Below are 18,894 nucleotides of genomic sequence, written 5' to 3' on the forward strand. Positions count from 1 at the left end.
GGCTAGTTTAAACTTTTCAACGAATTCTATGTAAGGAATGTAAGGAATAAATTTCAATAAAAATAACAATGTTTTTAGAAAAGTGTAGTTGTTAAAGTATGATAATTACACAAAATCCCTTTGTACATTATAAAAGTGTAAAAGTAACTTTAATGAAAATTATGAGTTAAGATAAAGTCAATTCCAAAAAATCCAAAAATGTTTTTGTTACAAATTCAAATGAAAACTTTTCAAAAACTTTAAACTTTTATCAAAGATGAAAGAATTATCTCAAATTGCCTTCGGAGATTTTATTTTTCCGTAAGTAATATTTCTCGTCTTTTAATCTAATTTTCCATTTAATAAACCATTTGTAGTAAAAATCAAATGAATATAATCTCCCCGGAAAACGATTACTTTTTAACCCACCAATCCACTCCGACCAGCTCACTGTGCGCGCGGCGAGCGGCAGAGCGCGGACTTCAATCTGCTAAATGCGTCCAATTGGCTGGCGCTTGCCTCAATCTGATTTGTAATGCCGTTCGGTTCGGTTCGCTAGCGTCTCAGCAGTGCGTCAGTGCAGCAGCGTGTGTGGCTTTCCCGTGCCGGCTCGTGAAGGTGTGTATCAGGTTCATTTGTCCGTCTATATGTGTGTGTGTGTGTCTGTGTGTGTGTGCGGTGTACGTGCGACGACGGTACAACAATTCCACGGTAGGCTGACCCTGCACCAGCAGCAGCAAGCGGCAGTGACCCCGAGCAGTGGACCGCCAGACAAGGTGCACTTGGGGCAGCTGCCGTGTCGCTTAAGATGTTGATGTTCCGTGCCCGTTCCGTTTCGACCCAGCCAACTTTGACCTAGAAACGCGCTGTGTTGTTTAACTGTTTGTGTGAGTGTGCGCTGGTGTGCGAGATGGTGGTGGTGGGGATTGTGGATAGAATTCCTGTTGTGTGTGCGGTTACCGTCGCGAATATGGCCCCGTGCCCCCCCCCCCCCTCCCCCCAAAACAGTTGTGTGTGTGTGCCGGATGGCCAGGCAAGCGAAACTAAACAAAACAAAGCAACAACAAAAAAAAGCGCACAAACTAAAAGCTCGGCAAAAATCTCCATTTCAAATGTCAAACGGTGGTGCGCCCGCTCGGCTGGTGTGAGGCTGTGCAAGAGAGCGAGTTTTGGTTGCAAGTGTTGTTTGCAAATGCGTGCCTCGGAGAAGAGAAGAGATTCCACATTTTGGAGCGGAAATGGCACGTTATCGACCGGTTATTGAGAGCGAAAGGTGGAAAGGTGTGGGTAGGGACAGGGAATGGGAGGAAAGGATCTGCACCCGCGCATCTACGACACACGCACACAGAGAGGTTTTCCGCCAAATGTCAAAAAAGCCCCCAAATGGTGCGCTTGCTTGGTCGGCCTTCCCGCACCGCACACACATTGTGGGCGAAAGCGAAGCGGTCAAACCCTGCCACCGATATCGAACCGTGAAGCAGAAAGAGTCCCAGGGACAGAAACGCATTATTCCCCAAATGCTTGGGGCAGAAGGGGAGCGAGCGACACACCGCACACTTATTCCGCTGCTTAAGAGCTGGTGAGGAGAACACAAACAGCGGGACCGAGAGCAGTGATTAGTGGTGGAAGAGAGCGAGAGAGAGAGAAGCACTACACAAAAAATAGCTTCCACGGCGTGTGTGTGTGTGTGTGTGTGTGGTGAAGCCGATTGTTGTGTGTATATCGCGTTCGTTCTGCTTCTTCTTTTTTTATACGTTCGCCTCTCCAATCTCCGATATTAGTTTGACGTTTTTGTGTGCTGCTGCTATTGTTGTTGCCTTTCAATTCCCGCGCAGCTTCACCGATTGGATCTCTCCGCTTAGATTGTCTCTCGCACTCACTCGCTATCGAGAGCGGACAGCCTGATGAGCACTGGCGAGCGAGAGCAAACACGTGTGCGAGAGAGAGAGAGAGAGCGAACTAGGGGAGAGTTCGAAGAGCAAACTGCAGTGGATGCTGGAATGAAATTCTCCGAAAGAAGGGGGAAAGCTGCTACCGTGTAACCCCTGCTACTACTGTGTGCTGCCACTAAACGGCAGCGAAGATTTAGCAAATCGTATTAATTGTGCGATGTTGAGGTTAAGTGCAGTTGCTGCAGATGTAAATTAGCAATTCATTTTGATTACTGTTCAAATCGATATTTAATTCAAATGAACAGTTTATGGTACATTTTCATGATCTTTAATCTTGAAACATGTTTAAAAAATGTTTAGAAAAAGGCCTGATTGTTTAAAAATCTCTCAGGTGACCCTCGAGGAATCTTCAATATTCAATTATGGCCGTTGCTGGAAGGCATGATTTTTTGTTGTTGGAATTTTCGACATCGCAATGTTTGCCCAATTCAAACATCCCCCATTCCATCCCCATCTGTCCGGGTTCTCACGGATTGTTTGCTAACAGAATTGCGCCCTCCCCCCCTTTTTAAAATGCAAAAACACACCACCACATCATATTCAGTAGCCGTTTATGACAGTTAATTATTATCCTCTGGCAAATTAATTTACAACTATGCTAATTAGTGCCTGTGCCAGTAAGGTGCGGGTGTGTAAGTGTGTGTTAGGTTCTCCTATCTGCTAAGATGTAAGGTTGAGGGTTTTTATTATTCGGGTCCACTGTTAAGCCTCTAATCTTCTCCGCTTTTTTTTTGCTTTTTAGGACCGCCATTGCTATAAAAAATCACCATTTTTTTCTGTCCTCTTTTTCATAACAACATTTCTATTAAACACACACACACAAGCATTCAGTCGCTTGTTTGCTGATGAACACCTTTCTGCTGCCGGGTTGCTCTGTGTATGTGTGTTTGCGTAGAGAAGAGAGCAATCAGTTGGAAATGAAATTCATCACCGACGACGTCAAAAACGCGCCGCATTTCAGAATTAATTTGTGCGCTAATTTTATTTAGAAACGCATCGTAAAGCGTGAGAGCAATTGAAGCTGGCAGTAAGTGTGTGTGTGTGGGTGGGTGGTTGTATCGGATAATTGTACCGGGAACTGGGTACTAAGGCAACGCGTTGGAAGGCGTTGGGAAGAAGCTGATTATTAATTTGATAGACGCTTGGAAGAAAGGTGCAGCGTCTAATTTTACTCCCTCAACCTGTGCGAAGTACTGCCTGTTGGAGTAGTTCACCGGGCTAAATGTGTCACCGAGCCGAACGTCGCTACGTCCATTGCTTGACGTGTCTTTAATTGATTTTAGAGCGCTAGAATGCCAAGACGGACAGCAGCGGCGATGTCCTGAGTTTGCTAGAATTCCACTCAGAAGGAAGCCCCTGGAAATCCGCCCTGTACTGTCGGAGCGTCGCATGGAAGCCACGCAATAGCCATAAAAAATGGCAGTACAGCAGGCAGGCAGGCAGGCTTTACTTTGACCATGTCGTTTGCACAGACAGAGGCCTTAAAAATGGTGACCATGCATTTGCGCTACCTTGCGCTACCCCTGGCCCCCGCAATGGCGTCAATCGGTGTGCTGATGGAGGGATGACGCGACACGTCGTTAATTGAATTAGCTGTCCACGTTTGTCGAATGTGCGGCCACGGTTGTAGCAACGGTGTCACACACCCGTCAAGCACTGTGCCGATCGGGGCCGGTTCTGCACTCTGCTCTTACGAAACGCTTCGACCGCATAGCAGGTACGGTAGCGGAATCCGTAGTAATATTTCCGAACTCCTCCGAAACACCGACCGGACCCATTTGGAAGAAGTTTTCCAATTAAAACTCCATCCGGCTCTGGGCCTGGGCAGCGCGCGCTCTCCAACGGGGCTGCAGCGTGTCGTTTTCGTTCCTTGTTCCTTTTTCTTTCCTGCTGACTTGTGAAGTGATATACCAACCTGACCTGCGGGAAGGTAGCTCTTCCAAGGACACACGAGAGAGACAGAGATGGGATGGTGTGGCTGGCAGATTAGCAACCGTTGCTGCTGGAACTGTTTCGGGTAATTTTTCTTTCAGTGTTGTTTTATTGGTTCACGAGTGATCAGAACAGCAGTTGAACAGCGAGAAGAGGGAGAAGAAGAAAACCCAATAAAATCAATCGTGTAATAGGATCCACGAGAACTCATCCGCAAGGAGAATGGCAGCGGCCGCCCAATGTCGACCCCACTTTGTTTACAAACTGTTGGACGTAAAAATGGCCCCCTTTACTGGGGGTTGGGGAAACGGGCAGCGAAATCGATCGTCGACGATGCGGTCGATTATTTTCAATCCCCGGGACGTGTGCCGGTGAAGACGGGGGGGGGGGGGGGGGGGGGGGAGGGACTCTTTTTTTGTGTGGAAGTAATTAAACTTTTGACATTCGACTTAATCGATTTCTCATTACGATGTTTGTTGCGATGCTGTGGCTGTGTCTCCCCAAGGGCCAAGTATAACGCGCGGGAACTAATTATGGTTATTAGTAATTGGAGCGTTCTTCGAAGGTCATCATCGCGGATATCGATGTTCGGCAGTGCAAGAAAATGGAGTTTGCTAAAGGGTTGGGAACGAACGAACGGAAGAAGAAGAAGAAGAAGAAGAAGAAGTATAACGCGCGGGAACTAATTATGGTTATTAGTAATTGGAGCGTTCTTCGAAGGTCATCATCGCGGATATCGATGTTCGGCAGTGCAAGAAAATGGAGTTTGCTAAAGGGTTGGGAACGAACGAACGGAAGAAGAAGAAGAAGAAGAAGAAGAACGGCACTGTTGCGCTTCACGGGGTGCCAGCCTGCCTGGTTCGGCGCGTTAACGGTTTGTTTTGCTTGCGCGGAGCCACAAGTTTTCGGCAAAACCACAGGAATAGCATGGATAGCGTCCGGAGCACGGAAAAAGCTCGTCCTGTGTCCATTGCGGCGCCTTTCGCTGGTAATTGCTGGTGGAGAATGATGTGAGCAGAAAGAGAAAGTAGAGAACTATACAGTGAGCGAGTGAGCGCGAGCCATAAATCGAGAGCACTAAGAACGGGTACATAAAGTAGGGTTGAGAACTTGTTTTTACCCACACCATCGATACGAAATAAATTGACACAGCAGGACATCCTTGCGGGACAGCGAGATAGAGAGAGAGAGAGAGAGAGTGCACAAGAGCGTGTTTTACTCTCTCTCCGCCTGCTCACACTTTCCGGCAGCAAGGAGCGTATTGCGTAAATGTAGCACTCTCATTTCATTCTCTCCTTTTCACTCTCTCCCGTTTCGTCGACAGCGGAGAGAACGTGCTCGTCGTCGTTACAGCTACAGGCAGGTCGCCCTACCGAGTCGCCTTAGTGTTGTGGTGCGCGTTAGTATCCAGCTAGTGTCCTGTCAGGTTCGTTCGTTCGTCTTCCCGTTGCGGTGTAAAATCCGGAGCACAACACACCTGCTGCTGCTGCTGCTGCCACTAGCGAGCAATCGTCGTGGGGCCCAGCCAACGCGAACAACCGCGTGTGTGTGTGTGTACGTTGCAGTGCATTCGCGTGTGTGTGTGTGTCTCGGTGTGTGTATGTGCCACCCGTGCAGGGTGTGCAGCGAGTGGTAGAACCAAGTACCAAGTCTCGTTCTGCCTGTTCTGTGAAGAGTAGAGCAAAGTGTGTCTGTGTGTCTGTGTGGTGGAAGTGAAATTTGTCCGGTAGCAACGGCAGCGGCAGTGCGACAACGGGTGCGTTACGGGCGCAGGCGTTACTGCGCGTTACTCTAGCCGTTATTCCATTACTGTTTCCCGCGTGCCGTGTGCGCTAAGTGTGTGCTGCGCTGTGCAAGCGCTGAGTGCTGAGTGAGCTGAGCGCTAAGCTTTCCCGTGTTCGCTCGAGACACAAGCGGGACCGGACGCGGCAAGATGGCGGACGACGATAACACGCTCGAGGAGATCCCGGAGGCGGAGAACAAGATGGCGCTACGCAACCGCGGGCGCAAGGGTGCGCTCAAGAAGAAGAACGTTTATAATGTCAAGGATCATCGCTTCATACCGCGCTTCTTCAAGCAGCCGACGTTCTGCTCCCACTGCAAGGATTTCATTTGGTAAGCAGGCCCGTTTTTTTTGTTTTTGCTGCATTCTGGATGTCTCGCGATGTGTGACAATGTGTGTGTGTGTGTCCCTTTTGGATGCGTTACGCTCCAATAACGGTTACGGGTTGGTTTTGAAAGGGCAGCAGGAGGGCGCCCAACGATGGAGTGTCAATTACGGCACGGTTTAACTGGAACTTCTTGTGGCTTTTAACAGGATACCGTGACACCCGGAACCTGGGAGAGCAGAAGAGAGGACAATGGGTGTGTGTGTGTACTGACCGACCGACCGAGTGTTGGCCACCGAGTGTAAGCAGAGCGGTGATGGTGGCGTTGATGGTTTTTTTCCCCCGTCACGTTGCTCACGTTCCTTTGCGAGCTGTTAGTACTGTTATGAATCATATGCAAAATTATGAAGGGCAGCGTAAAAACGGGTCCAAGGGAGAGGAGGTTGGAATGGTGTAAAACATGTACCACACAATGTTCTTCCTCCACTCCCTGCGGTACAATTTCCACACGCTTTCCCGTCCAGAGCGCAGGTTCTTCGCAGTGACAGCCTCAGTAACGCAAGCGGCCAGCGGACAGATACGGATTTGTGTTGCAGGCTTTTCGGGTTGAAGTCGCACATGTGTGTGTGAGAGGGTAGCTGGTGGTAGGCAACCGAGCCGTAATTACTGCTGTGGGTCGTGTTAGTACGTTTTTACTGGTTTTTACAGTCCCTGCCCTGCGGACTGGTGGAGCATTTTCTTCATCATGGTTAGTACCAGCTCCGGGACTCCGGGTGAGGTAATGAGCGCGTCTGGAGTTGGTTGGAGTGATTGTTTTGCTTTTGCTGTGGTCATGGTTGTGCCGTGGCACCGTCTACTACAGTGTTGCCCCAACGTGTGATTTCTAACGTTGCACACAGGACGGGACGGGTTATAGAAACAGGGAGCTACATTTTACCTCTTTTTTTAAATTTCCGACAAAACTCATTTAACCGAGTGGCTTTTAACGACTTCTTTTATGGCAGGTTATAATCTTGAACCGTAAACTCTTGATTCTTTGATTGAAAACTGTGTCCTCCCTGCTCTCCCGCGCTCTACTGCAAATCTGATAAACATCATCGCTCGTTTCAAGTAACTTACAACACAAAAAAGTCAATCAGAGCCTCTCAAAGCTCGGCTGGTCTTCTTGCCGTGGTTTTGGAAAAAGGTCCCAGCCGAAAATATGACACTTTAATTTACAGCTTGATTGAAATGGAGGTTCTCTTGTCGTAAACCGAACCAGGAACCTTGCACCGACCGTAAAGATCATAAACTGACAACTTGTCACCTCTCCAGTTTGGAAAATCGATTTTACGGGTTTAATTGCCATGGCTAACTCCACCCCGGAAGTTAACCCGGGGTCGAAGCTTTCCTACGGGAAAGCATCCCACGACCCTCACGCCCACCATTATCAGCTAATGAGTGGGAGTGTATTTGATGGGGCGGCAGCGCTACTTGTTCTGCCTGCAGCATTGGGAAGCTGGCGGCGTAAGTCCCATCTTGTCCGGTGCGGCCGTGAAGGTAATAAATCACGCCACGGAGCGAACTTTCGGAAGCAGCAGGTTGCAACAGGCCGCGGGGGACTCCCGCAGTGCCTACGCTGTGTGTGTGCTGTTGGCTGCTGGCTGTGTGCGCTGTGTGCGTTGAGTGTTGATTTCCCGGCCGTGAGCCGGTGAGCGGTTTAATTGGGTACCGATGGGGCGGGTTTTTTCTTGGCGTAGGCGGAGGAGGATGGGCTCCTACTGGTTGGGAGCTACTTTTGAAGAAGGTATTTGCGACGAGATGCGGTCCCGAGTGGTTGAATGTTCCGATTGAAAAGTTTCAACCATCCCCGGGGCGGTGGAAAGGCACGCGCGCACGGTTCGTTTACTGCCACGTTAATAGAATAAATGGGGCATATTAATTGTTGTGAGTTTATTAAGCATCCACAATCGTACTGGCAGTGTATTTCAATTCACTGCACCACCAAGGGGGAATGAACAATATTGAGCGATTAAATCCGAAAACACGGACATTATGCTAATGTCCCGTAGAGAATGGGCTGAATGAGCTGCTAAATACATTTATTTCATCACTGTACAGTGGCACTGGTTTCGCCACCACTCCACCCCCTGTGCTTTCGTTGTCGGTGGAAGCTCTCGTTGTTGAATTCTAGATGCCAGCCCACGCCTGCGATTATTATCGAATTAGTGGTTTTCTAATCAGTTCTTCTTTTTTGCCCACCCTTTTGCTACGCCACCCAACCCAGAAGCCTGGTAGCTGCGCAGAAGAACCAAAAAGGGGTGCTACGCGAACGGGGTCGAACGGGGTCGGGGTTCGGTGGCTCGACACGAAACGATACACCAAGTCACGCTGATCCGATAAGTGGAGGGGAAAATCGGAAGCCATGCAACATAAAAATGAATGGCTTGAATATTGCAGTGCTTTCGGTGTTGCTGCGTTTGTGCTTTTTTTTGGGGGGAGGGTTCCGGAGGAAAAGGAAGGTTGCATAAGAGTACGAGGCAAAAGGAAGGAGGAGGGGTGTCTTGTACTCGTGCATGCTTGTTGTTGGTCGGTAAGGATGTTTGGGAGGCAAACGAAGGCGGTGGGCCATTTTAATTTACCTAAAAGCGGGCTGCAACTGTCCGAAAAGTGTGGCCAAGGACAGTGAAATCCGTGATTGGAACATTTTATTAGCACTTTCAGACTGTATAAAGAATTTAAATGAATTTGAAAAGCACTATTTGACAATTTAAGTGCATATGCAAAATTAAAAAGCAAAATTGGATAGAAAACTACACGAAGAAATATTAAATGGGTAATTTTGTAACACAAATTGCATACATTTAGGCGTTCTATCGTTTGTCGCCTGACAGAACACCAGTTTTATCGTAATTGCCCCAGTACGAGCAGTGTAAAGAGCATCCAATAGAGGCTGAAGTGTTGTTAAAAAAAGGCCCGAACCCTCCAAATAGGTGCAAATTATTGACAAATTCCCATGACGCTAACGACACCGTGCGTTATGATGCGTAGCGCGCTGATGTTCATCAATAACTATTAACGGGCATTTTTTTTGGTTACTCTTTCCCGTGCCAAAAGGGCCTGGTCGTATCATCGCTGACATGTTCTTGTTAATAACGTATGAGAACGGACACAGCGGCGAGCACATCTCGAACCGGGCGTGCTTAATGAGCGAGTGGAGCCGAAAAAAAAAAAGAAACGCTGTGCTAGCTGACAGAGGGTGATTATCGCCTTAATGATGCCGACGCGCCGGGCGTATTGAAAGCTCAGCAAATAATCAAATTGTGCTCTACCGGGTGTGCGATGTTGGACCAAAAAACAAAAAAAAAAAGGAGAACAGGTTCCGCTTTCTTATTTGCCAGTTTTTGACCAGCGGCGACCCGGGGCTTGGGTGTACCAGAAATGTAATTAAAAATATCGATTTTCGCCCGAAGCGCCTTGCAGCCGACGTGCAGTGCCGACCAGGGGCAAAGGTATGGCGTGGTCGGTCAGAATTATTTGCAGCAAAACACCGCTCTCGACCGTTGTTTTGGTGGCCCGCTCGGAAAGGATTCAGCTCAACGAGCTTTCACACGCTGCAGCAGAAAGCATTGGAAATCGTGTTCCTCACTGTCGCCTGATGCACATTGGGGACTTTCATCATCGCAAATCGATTGAATTAAGCTCGCGTGTCACGTCCCCGTGTGCCGGTAATTGCTTCATTAATTAGCACATAATTGTTTCGGCTCAGCGCGTACAGTGGCGCGAGCGCGCCTGAATTTATGTGCAGAAGGGCATTTGATGAATAATATGCCGTGCGAGAGCAAGCAAAAAACAAAAAAAAAAACGGGCAAACCCCGCGTGTGGAGCACTTTTGTTGCATACATTCGGGCGTTTGCCGTCATCTGTCAAAGTGACAGCTGGTGGTGTTGGCCGCTGTAGGGAAAAGGCGGAAACGATTCGAGAGCATGTGTTGCTACAGACGCAAACGCAAATCCACCCAATTGTATACGCACGTACAGTCGGCGAACGGGGCAGTAAATAAATTAATGATGGCCATTCCGGGCCGGGGGGGCTTCTCGGTAGTTTGCGCGCTTGCAAGAGTTTCTGTGTGCGTGTGCGTGGATGTGTGTTGGTATGTGTAAATATGTTTTTGCGTGTTTTTTTTTTGTTGGTCGATGTTGGCGGCATTGTAGCTACTGGTACACATCGTTTTCCGTTCGCTGCTGCAGCGGTCCGGCTCTATATTGTTATGCCGTACCGGTTCATTATTCAAGGGATTTGTGGCGTACCGGGTGAGAGCAGTGGTGGAGTGGAGTGGTGGTAGTTTTTACGTTGCATGCCATGGGTACATTAGTGGCGTGGCCGGTTGTTGTGCTACGTGTTTCTTCGGCTCATTTTGCATATTGATTGCTTTGTTCGCGTAGTCCAGGAGAACGTTTCCCGTCTGATTCGAAATAAAAAACAAAGTACCGTAAAAAAATGCTGCAAAACATAGGATTTCAGGAGAAAACTATTGAAAAGTCCTGCCCTTTGTTCATTACCGTTGCTGGTTGGAGGAAAGCAAGACTCAATTATGTGTCTTATTCAGTAGCTGAAATGATATCAACTTCAATTAAGTCACTTGCTCTCCTACGCGTAGGCTCACGTTCAAGTGTTCGTTGAATGATCGTCCACACTTCTCGCCATCGTCTCTGGATCTCTGAACTCGATGTAGGCATTCTGACAGCGGACAGCGTTTCTGCTGACCTGTGCCGTGTTAATTCCAGCGATTTAATTCATTTTTCACCTTATCACGATGGCTCCAGCGCTTCGCAACACACACACACACACACATTGGCTGGTGGGCGTTTTATTGCTCTGCACAGGCTGGCCACCGGTCTGGCCGATTGGCTACGGCTCGCTGTCGACCTTTTAATTCCCGTTCGGTGGATGGGACTGGCCTGTGCCTGCATAATAGCACCGAGAGCAGTAAACAAATCTCATTTTCATTTCGCCTGTCATCCATGTCTAGGGAGGGTCGGACAGCTTTTGGAAATTTTGGAGCAAGAGCCTTAAAATACTTTTGATTGGAGTTTGTGAGCAGTTCCTTGGAATTGCTGTTCTGTTTTGTGAACCTTTTTTTTCGAACGCCACGTTTCGTTTTTTGTTTGCCGTTTTGCATTTACCCGGTGCGTGGGAAAGCAATTTAAAGCGCACAGATAAAGTCACTGCACATCCTCCAAAGGGCAGACACTGTGCAAATGTGCAACCACACACCAATCGAAAGGGAATCAAGCCGGCTAACACGATGCAGCGAAAGCAGCAAAGAAAAAAAAGGAGGAGTGAGAAAGAATGTAAATGTAAAGCAGCATGTAAACGGTGGTGGTACGAAAACAGAAACAAACGAAACAATAAAACGAAGTGAACGGTCAATGCAAATTGCAAACAAAAAGTGCACACACTCGTGAGGCATGGGAGAGGGCGCTGAAGCAGAGAGGCACACAATCGAAGACGCTAAATGAAAGTAAGCATCGCTGAGCGAGGAAGGGAAAGATTTGAATAAAATGTCAGCCTCATGTTGCAATGGACGACATTTAAAAGGAATTGGTTGCTCCCTCATTCACCCCCTCCCCCTTCTCTTGCCCACTAAATGGACCGTGGTGCTTTGGTAGCAATTCGAAGCAATAAATAAGTTGGTGGCGATGCCGGTGGGTGGTAGCTGTTGAGCGCAAGCACAAATGAAACTGTCACGGAGGCAGGCAGCCAGGCCCGGGCAGGACACGTTGAACAAAATAACGAAGAAAAGGGCTCAAGAGACACTGCACCATGCTTCCCACGCGCACAGGGTCTGCTTTCAGCAATGTGGAGATGTTTTGAGTAACGTTGGGCTGTAAGCGATGGGACTGTCCCCTTTAGCGGCTACCGAAGCTCACTGAATTCGGTCGAAAAATGTTAATTATATTGCTGTTCTTGGAGTTTGAAGGTGCTGGCGTGTTCCGTTTCCCGAGAAGTTGGCTTTATTTGCACCCGAGTGTCGTTTGGTTTTTGGGGGGCGACGGCCGGCGCCATTGAGATGAGTTGAAGTTGGAGTCGTGTTCAAAGAATTGTCAATTATCTCCGAACAAGCAACCGATAACGGTGAAACACATCTACAAGCTGTAGGAGTTTTATGATCTCTGGAAGCCTGCGCCTAAAGGTAGGCTTTGGATTAGCAGCATTTGGTCCTTCGAACCGGATCCATGGCCCTACTGTTGCTTGGGTTTACAACGCAATTAAACGAAATTATTTTGTGGAACAAAAGCGCGCTTGCAAAAGTGTTTAGCAGAGTGCTCTCTCAAAAATGAACGTTTCCTCTTGTTTCGTTTTCACCGAGCAAACACTGATTAAACCATTCGCGGCGTTTGTTTGCGAAAGCTTTGATTTGCACTTCAATCACGCTCGGTGGAAGAGTGCCATTAATATCCCAGCGAATGGAAAAGGGAATGTCTTTCCATTAGCAGCACATTTCGGCAAAACGCCACTGTTGTGATCCATTGCAGAAAGGGGGGAATGCAGATGAAACAAAAGGATACGTCCGTCCATCTGTGCAAATGTGCAAACATTACAAGCTGTCTGTCGATCTCGTACCAAAGGAAATGGTGAATATTGACAGGAGAAGAGCAGATGGCCGGAATAGGGCAAAAGTGAGAGAGAAAAAAACATGGAGCATCAGTATTTCGATTGTACAAAACGTGCTCCACAAGGGTCCATGGTGGATGCAGTGTGCAAACCATGCCACAATATGTACACAATGTTCACCTACACTATCATGTAGGTGGCAGAACGAAGTAGCAGCAACGGAGAAGAAGGAGGTTGAATGGATCATGTCTCACGATGGTCGCCTTTTATCGCATTCAGCTGACAAGCAAAAACAAAAAAGAGGGTTGCAACAGAAAGGGAATCCTCCCCAACTATCCCCAAAAAATAAAAAAAGCTGCCAACTTGGGGCATTTATAATGGCTGCAGCGCAGCACTCTCGCAAGCGCCTATAACTGACGGGCGAACCATCAAATCAATTTTCCGAAAACAAAGGTACAGCGAATTCCCACTGCACACTGGTTCGGTGATTTCTGGTACGGTACGTGACGCTCGCTGGCCACCGCCGGCATCCTCATCAACGCTGCACATTCTTTTTGACCAGCCGCCATCACACTCTCGAGCAGACCGAGTGTAGCACATTGTGGTAGTTTCTGTGGAGGACCGCAAAGAGCCGTGGAACGTGGTCGTCGCGCCGTGGTTAAGCTGCTGCTTGTGGGACGAATTTTCTGCTATGCGAACATTTTTTTTGCCTCCAACCCCCACTGTCACTGTTTGTTTTCAGTGCGGGTGCTGGGTAGAAGTTCTTCCCTTCTAAATGGCCTTTCAATGAATGTGGTGTCCTGGTTTTGTGCCTCAGAGGAGTACAACATTGCGGACGGTCATATGTGGTGTATGCTTCGTAACATCGCGCGAAGCGATATGCTTTCCCTTCGTTGAATGTGTCCCTTGCCTAGCTGCCGAGTGCTCTGTTTGCAAGTGTGGTGATATGAAATCTTCTAACTACCCAAAAGAATAATGTGGCTTGAATTTGTGTAGTTACTTGGAGTTTATTTCTTCTATGTTAACTCGGGCAGCGTTTCCTCTTAGATCGGACTTTTGTTAATCATCCTAAACCTCAACTTATCCTTAATTTATACTCACTCGTTCGCGCCAAAATTCCTTAATCCTATTCCTCATTGGCTAATCCTAATTATCGCCTATTTTACTATTTCCTATTTCCTATCTTATGCTATTCTATTCTATCCTACGTGTAACCTTAATTGTAGATGTATGTGTGTAAATATATATATGCATAATAAAAATCTAACTATGTGTATGTGTGTAAGTGTATATGTGTATAATTTAAACCTAGCTAGCTATAATTATTCTGCGCGCGTTTTGCCTATCTTGCAGGCGCTACACCTCCCCCCTTTAGAAATGAAAAGCGTATGCTTTTCATCCCTTAATTAATCTATTTTTATGCACTGTACTTAGTTTGTTTGTATTTGTATTCTTTATTGTACAGTTAACATTATCTAACTTTACTACTATGTACGGTCCTAAGTATATCGGATCTAATTTTTTCTATTTTCGTTTTTAGATAAACCGCATCTCCTATTTTTAAGATAAGGGGTTTACATTACTATTTGCTCTAATCTGTCTTCTTTCTTTTTGCTCAATTAATTTTTACGCGCTATTTCGTTTGATTTTTGCAATTTGAATTTAATTTCATTAAAATATGCATCATAATTGTATACTGGTTCAATATTACCATGGCATAAATCTTGGGGAAGAATTGCTTTTTTTCCAAATATTAATTCGTATGGGCTATAGTTCGTATCTGTATGAGGTGTTGTGTTATAATTAAATTCGTAAAATTTTAGCCAATCATCCCAATTGTCACCATGCTCATTTGTAAATGCTCTTAAGTATTCATTGAGTGTTCTGTGGTTTCTTTCCAAGGAACCTATGGTTTCTGGGTGATAGGCAGTGGCAAAAGTCTGCTTGATCCCCAGCAACTCCGCTACCTTTTTTAATACCTCGTTATTGTATTCAAGGCCTTGATCCGATTTCATCTCAAGAAACCTCCCGTATTTTAATATGCAGTTCTCAACCATGGCCCTAGCTATCGTGTTCGCTTCTTTATTTTCTGTTGGAATAAGAACAATGTATTTCGAGAGTTCACATTGCATTGTAACGATGTATCTATGATTTTTATTGGTTTTCGGCAAGGGACCCACTGTGTCTATACAGACTACTTCGAAAGGCTTTAAAGGTGTAGTCGTAACAGCACTTTTTTCTTTTGTATGTCTTACGATTTTGTTCACTTTGCATACTTTGCAGCCTCTAACGTAATTTTTAATTTCTTCCTTCATATTCTTCCATTTATATTTTTCTCTAATTTTGAGGTATAATCGATACTGTCCGACATGTCCTCCCGAAGGTGACATGTGATAGTTTTCTAAAATATTTGCTATTTCCTCCTTTTTTGAAATCCATTTTGGTGGAATAAAAGCAATGATCTCTAAACCGGAAATGGCATTATCTGCGATTTCCTTTATGGTGTAAAAAGAGTATTGCCTGAATAGGGGATCTTCTAATGAAATTGCAATTTTGTCACGATTGTATTCTTTTGCTATTTGTTGTACTTTTAGAAGAGCAGACTCTAGCGCCTGACTTCCATCTTCATAACAATGAATTGTTGTATTTCCTAACTCCTTGTTGTAATTATTATTGAAAACTGTTATTTTGATTTTGCCATATTCTGTTTTTGACAGGATTTTCAAAAGTTTGTTTACTTCTGTTGGGTTTTCTGTTTGCCAAAGTGTAGGTTTAGTTATGGAATCTTTTTCATCTTCGTTTAATTCTGGAGGAGGCTTGAAATTGTTCAGTCTTGTCATTGCTCTTGTTTTCACTGCTAGTAGTGATTTATCATTTGTTTCGTTTGCATTATTCTTTTGCATAAGCTTCAACTTGTCTGAATCAATGACAATTCTCGATAGTGCGTCAGCTCCTGTGTTCGTTTTTCCTTGCACAAATTCCACTTCAAAATCAAATTCCTCCAGGTCTAACCTCATGCGTGTTAGTTTTGAAGTAGGATTTTTCATGTTGAATAGATATACCAATGGTCTGTGGTCGGTTCGTACTTTAAACTTTTTTCCCAAAATATAAGGTTTGAAATAATTTACTGCCCAATGTATTGCTGTTAGCTCTTTTTCTATAGTCGGTTTAGATTTCTCTCCTTTAGTAAAACTTTTACTCGCGTATGCAATAGGTAGGTCATTACCATCTGTTTTCTGCGATAAGATAGCGCCACATGCTACATCGGACGCATCAGTAGTAATGATAAACTCTTTCTCAAAGTTTGGGTACTGTAATATAGTAGGTGATACAAGGCTTCTTCTAAGAGTGTCGAAAGCATGCTGACATTCATTAGACCACGTGAATGTAGCTCCTTTCTTTAGTAAATTATTTAACGGTCTTACCAATTCAGCAAAATTTTTAACGAACTTGCGATAGTAATTGCAGAACGCTACAAACCTTCTAACTTCATCCACATTTATTGGTACTGGGTATTTTTTTATCGTTTCGAACTTGGACTCATCGGGATATATGCCTTTATCTGTTATTTTGTGACCTAAATAGGTTACATTGTTTTGGAAAAATTTACATTTCTCTGGATTTAGCTTCAAGTTATAATTTCTTAGCCTGTTAAATACTTTCATTAAGTTTTCTAGATGATGTTGCATTGTGCAACCCGTTATAATAATATCATCTATGTAAACAAAAGCACTCTCCGGAGTAAGTCCCGCCATTGCTATCGTTATCATCCGTTGAAAGCTATTAGGGCTTATATTCAGCCCAAAAGGGAGTCTTGTAAATTGATAATGGCCTGAAGAAGTTGAGAAAGCAGTATATTTTCTAGAGTTCTTGTGTAAAGGTATCTGGTGAAACCCGGACATAAGGTCCAAAGTAGTAAAATATTTTGCTCTTCCTAATTGGTCTAATATATCATCGATTCTAGGTAGTGGGAACTTATCAGGCATTATTTTTTTATTCAACTGCCTGTAGTCTACTACCAATCTCCATTTTTTTTCGTTATCTCCAGATTTTTTTGGTACCAATAAAATTGGTGAATTATATGGAGAAACCGAATGCTCTATTATGTTATTTTAAGCATTTTATCAACCTGATTTTTTATCTCGTCACTTTGAGAATATATTTGCTTATAATTCGGAATGTAACATGGTACGTTATCTTTCAATTGTATCGATTGCTCGTAAAAATTATTAATTGGGATTTGATCATTATCGGTGCAGAAAATATCGTGGTACTCGGATAATATTTTTTCTAAATGAGGGATTATATATTTAGGAACATTCTGACTATCGATTTTGCTCAATAATGTTTTTATTTTAGATTCATTTGCTTTAGTGCTTTTAAATTTTAAATTTTTCTGAATATAATTTTTCAGCGGGTCAATCTGTGGTTTAAATGAATCTTTTTCAATATACACATTGCTTTCAGTGGTGTTTACAAATTTTACATATTGGTTTTGTTTTGATACCACAGAGTTGCCACAAAATACTCCTGGTAATATTTCGCTCGCAAGGACAATAGAGTCTTCAACGAGGTCGGGCAAATTTATCTTTCGGATAACCTCACTGCGTAGAGGCAATATGAAACCATCATTGATACTATCTTCAATAGGGTGGCTGATTGTAACACCGTAACAATTGAAATTTAAAAGCCAGTGCTCATAATCTATAACACATCTATGTTTAGTGAAAAAATCTCTTCCCAAAATACCATCCGCTGTGATATCTATTTCTGCAGGAATGATATGAAAAGTGTGGTTAATAGAAGCATTTCCGAATGTTATATTAGTGCTAGTAGTTGCTAATGTTGATACCGATTCGGTTGTTATGCCTGTTAAGTTTATCCTATTTGCGCGTAGACTTGCTGTGTTGGTTTTATTTTATCAACTTTGAACAATGACACGTCTGCTCCCGTGTCGATAATTAATATGCTTATTTCACCCATTGCCATTTCTACTTTAATTTTGATAAAGTTATTAGCATTTAAGTTTATCGCTAATGTTGACCATCGTTTGTAGGTTGAATGATTTCTTCTAACGCCTGTGGTACCCCTAAAAAATGTTCCTCTTCTGCAGCTTGTGTATTGTAGACTCTACGAGTATTTGTATTTGGAAATTGTTTTCTGAAAGAGTTATTAGAATATCTTTGGTTTTGGAATCTGTTGCTAGTTGCCTGATTATTACCAAGAGGAGATCTATTGGAAAACCATCTATTATTTGTGTTTGGCTGGAATCTATTGTATGTGTTCGGCGGGTATTTATTACGAACGAATTTTCTATTGTCATAGTAGTTTCTGTTGAAGGCTAATATTTGTGAACCGATGCTATTCCTTTCGTTTTCTAATACTTTCTCTGAAGCATCTGAAACAGATGCGAATTGACCTGCTTTTAAAACAATTTTGTTTCCTGATTATGAACTTTTTCAATCAGAGCATTAATCCCATGCTTTAATGACATGTCATTTGCAACTTTTTCGGGAATGTGCAACTGCAAATAAACGTTTTTAATTTTGTGCTGAGTAATTCAACCTCATCACAAAGAGCTTTAGTATCCGTCTGGCGAATAGATTTCAATTGACTTATTATTTTATCTGGATTAAGTTTTTCTTGACATCTGGACCGTATATCATTTATTAACGAGTCAAAATCGTCAATATTAGGCGGCAGTCCTAAACGCGCCTTTCCTATCAATCTTGTTTTTAAAAATTTTACCAACATTTGTGGATTTTTTGGACATAATTCCTTTAATAAATTTGAAGAGTCCACAAAATTTTCCAAACCATCTGTATTGCCATCGTATATTTGCACCAAAGCGGTGGCTGTTTTGATATCGAAAGTTTCCATTTTGTTTTGATTCCAACGGTTGAACACGATAGCTAGTTTTGCCAAAGTTTTAAACTTAACTTGAATTTTGTTTGTTTGATGAAATTGTATGCGCGATTGGATATTGGCGTATATGTCACTCGCTTCCTTCAAAATTCGTTTTAGCTCTGAAACGGGTTCAGTTTCCTGAATTGAATCTAGGTAATACTTGATCTTATCAAAACAAAACTTAGCGGAACCGCTGTAATGATCAAGCAAACATCTGCGAAACTTTCTATCACACGATAATTTTTTTTCAATATTTTTAAGCCTTATAGTATTTTGATTAATTTTTAAGAGCATTGAATGAGATGTGATCGAGATGTTTTGCTATATATATAGTAATTATATATATATATATATATATATATATATATATATATATATATATATATTATGTATTATATATTATATATATATATATTTTT

The 18,894-nt window shown here is 44.0% G+C and overlaps 1 protein-coding gene across 3 annotated transcripts in view; it reads left to right on the forward strand.

Moving 5' to 3' along the window:
* The first annotated feature begins 510 nt into the window (after positions 1-510).
* LOC121600585 (protein kinase C, brain isozyme-like) overlaps positions 511-18,894 on the forward strand; it is a 68,815-nt gene continuing 50,431 nt past the window's right edge. For 2 of the 3 annotated variants that reach the window (XM_041929295.1, XM_041929297.1), the window contains exons 1-2: positions 511-597; positions 5,188-5,978. In XM_041929295.1, the coding sequence (XP_041785229.1) occupies positions 5,797-5,978 (182 nt within the window). In that variant the 5' untranslated portion in view covers positions 511-597; positions 5,188-5,796. Of the gene's footprint in view, positions 598-666; positions 691-5,187; positions 5,979-18,894 lie in introns of those variants that run through there. The other variant, XM_041929296.1, reaches the window with a different exon arrangement.

This window comes from Anopheles merus, chromosome 3L, assembly GCF_017562075.2.
Source record: "Anopheles merus strain MAF chromosome 3L, AmerM5.1, whole genome shotgun sequence".
In the NCBI taxonomy this organism is placed as follows: Eukaryota; Metazoa; Arthropoda; class Insecta; order Diptera; family Culicidae; genus Anopheles; species Anopheles merus.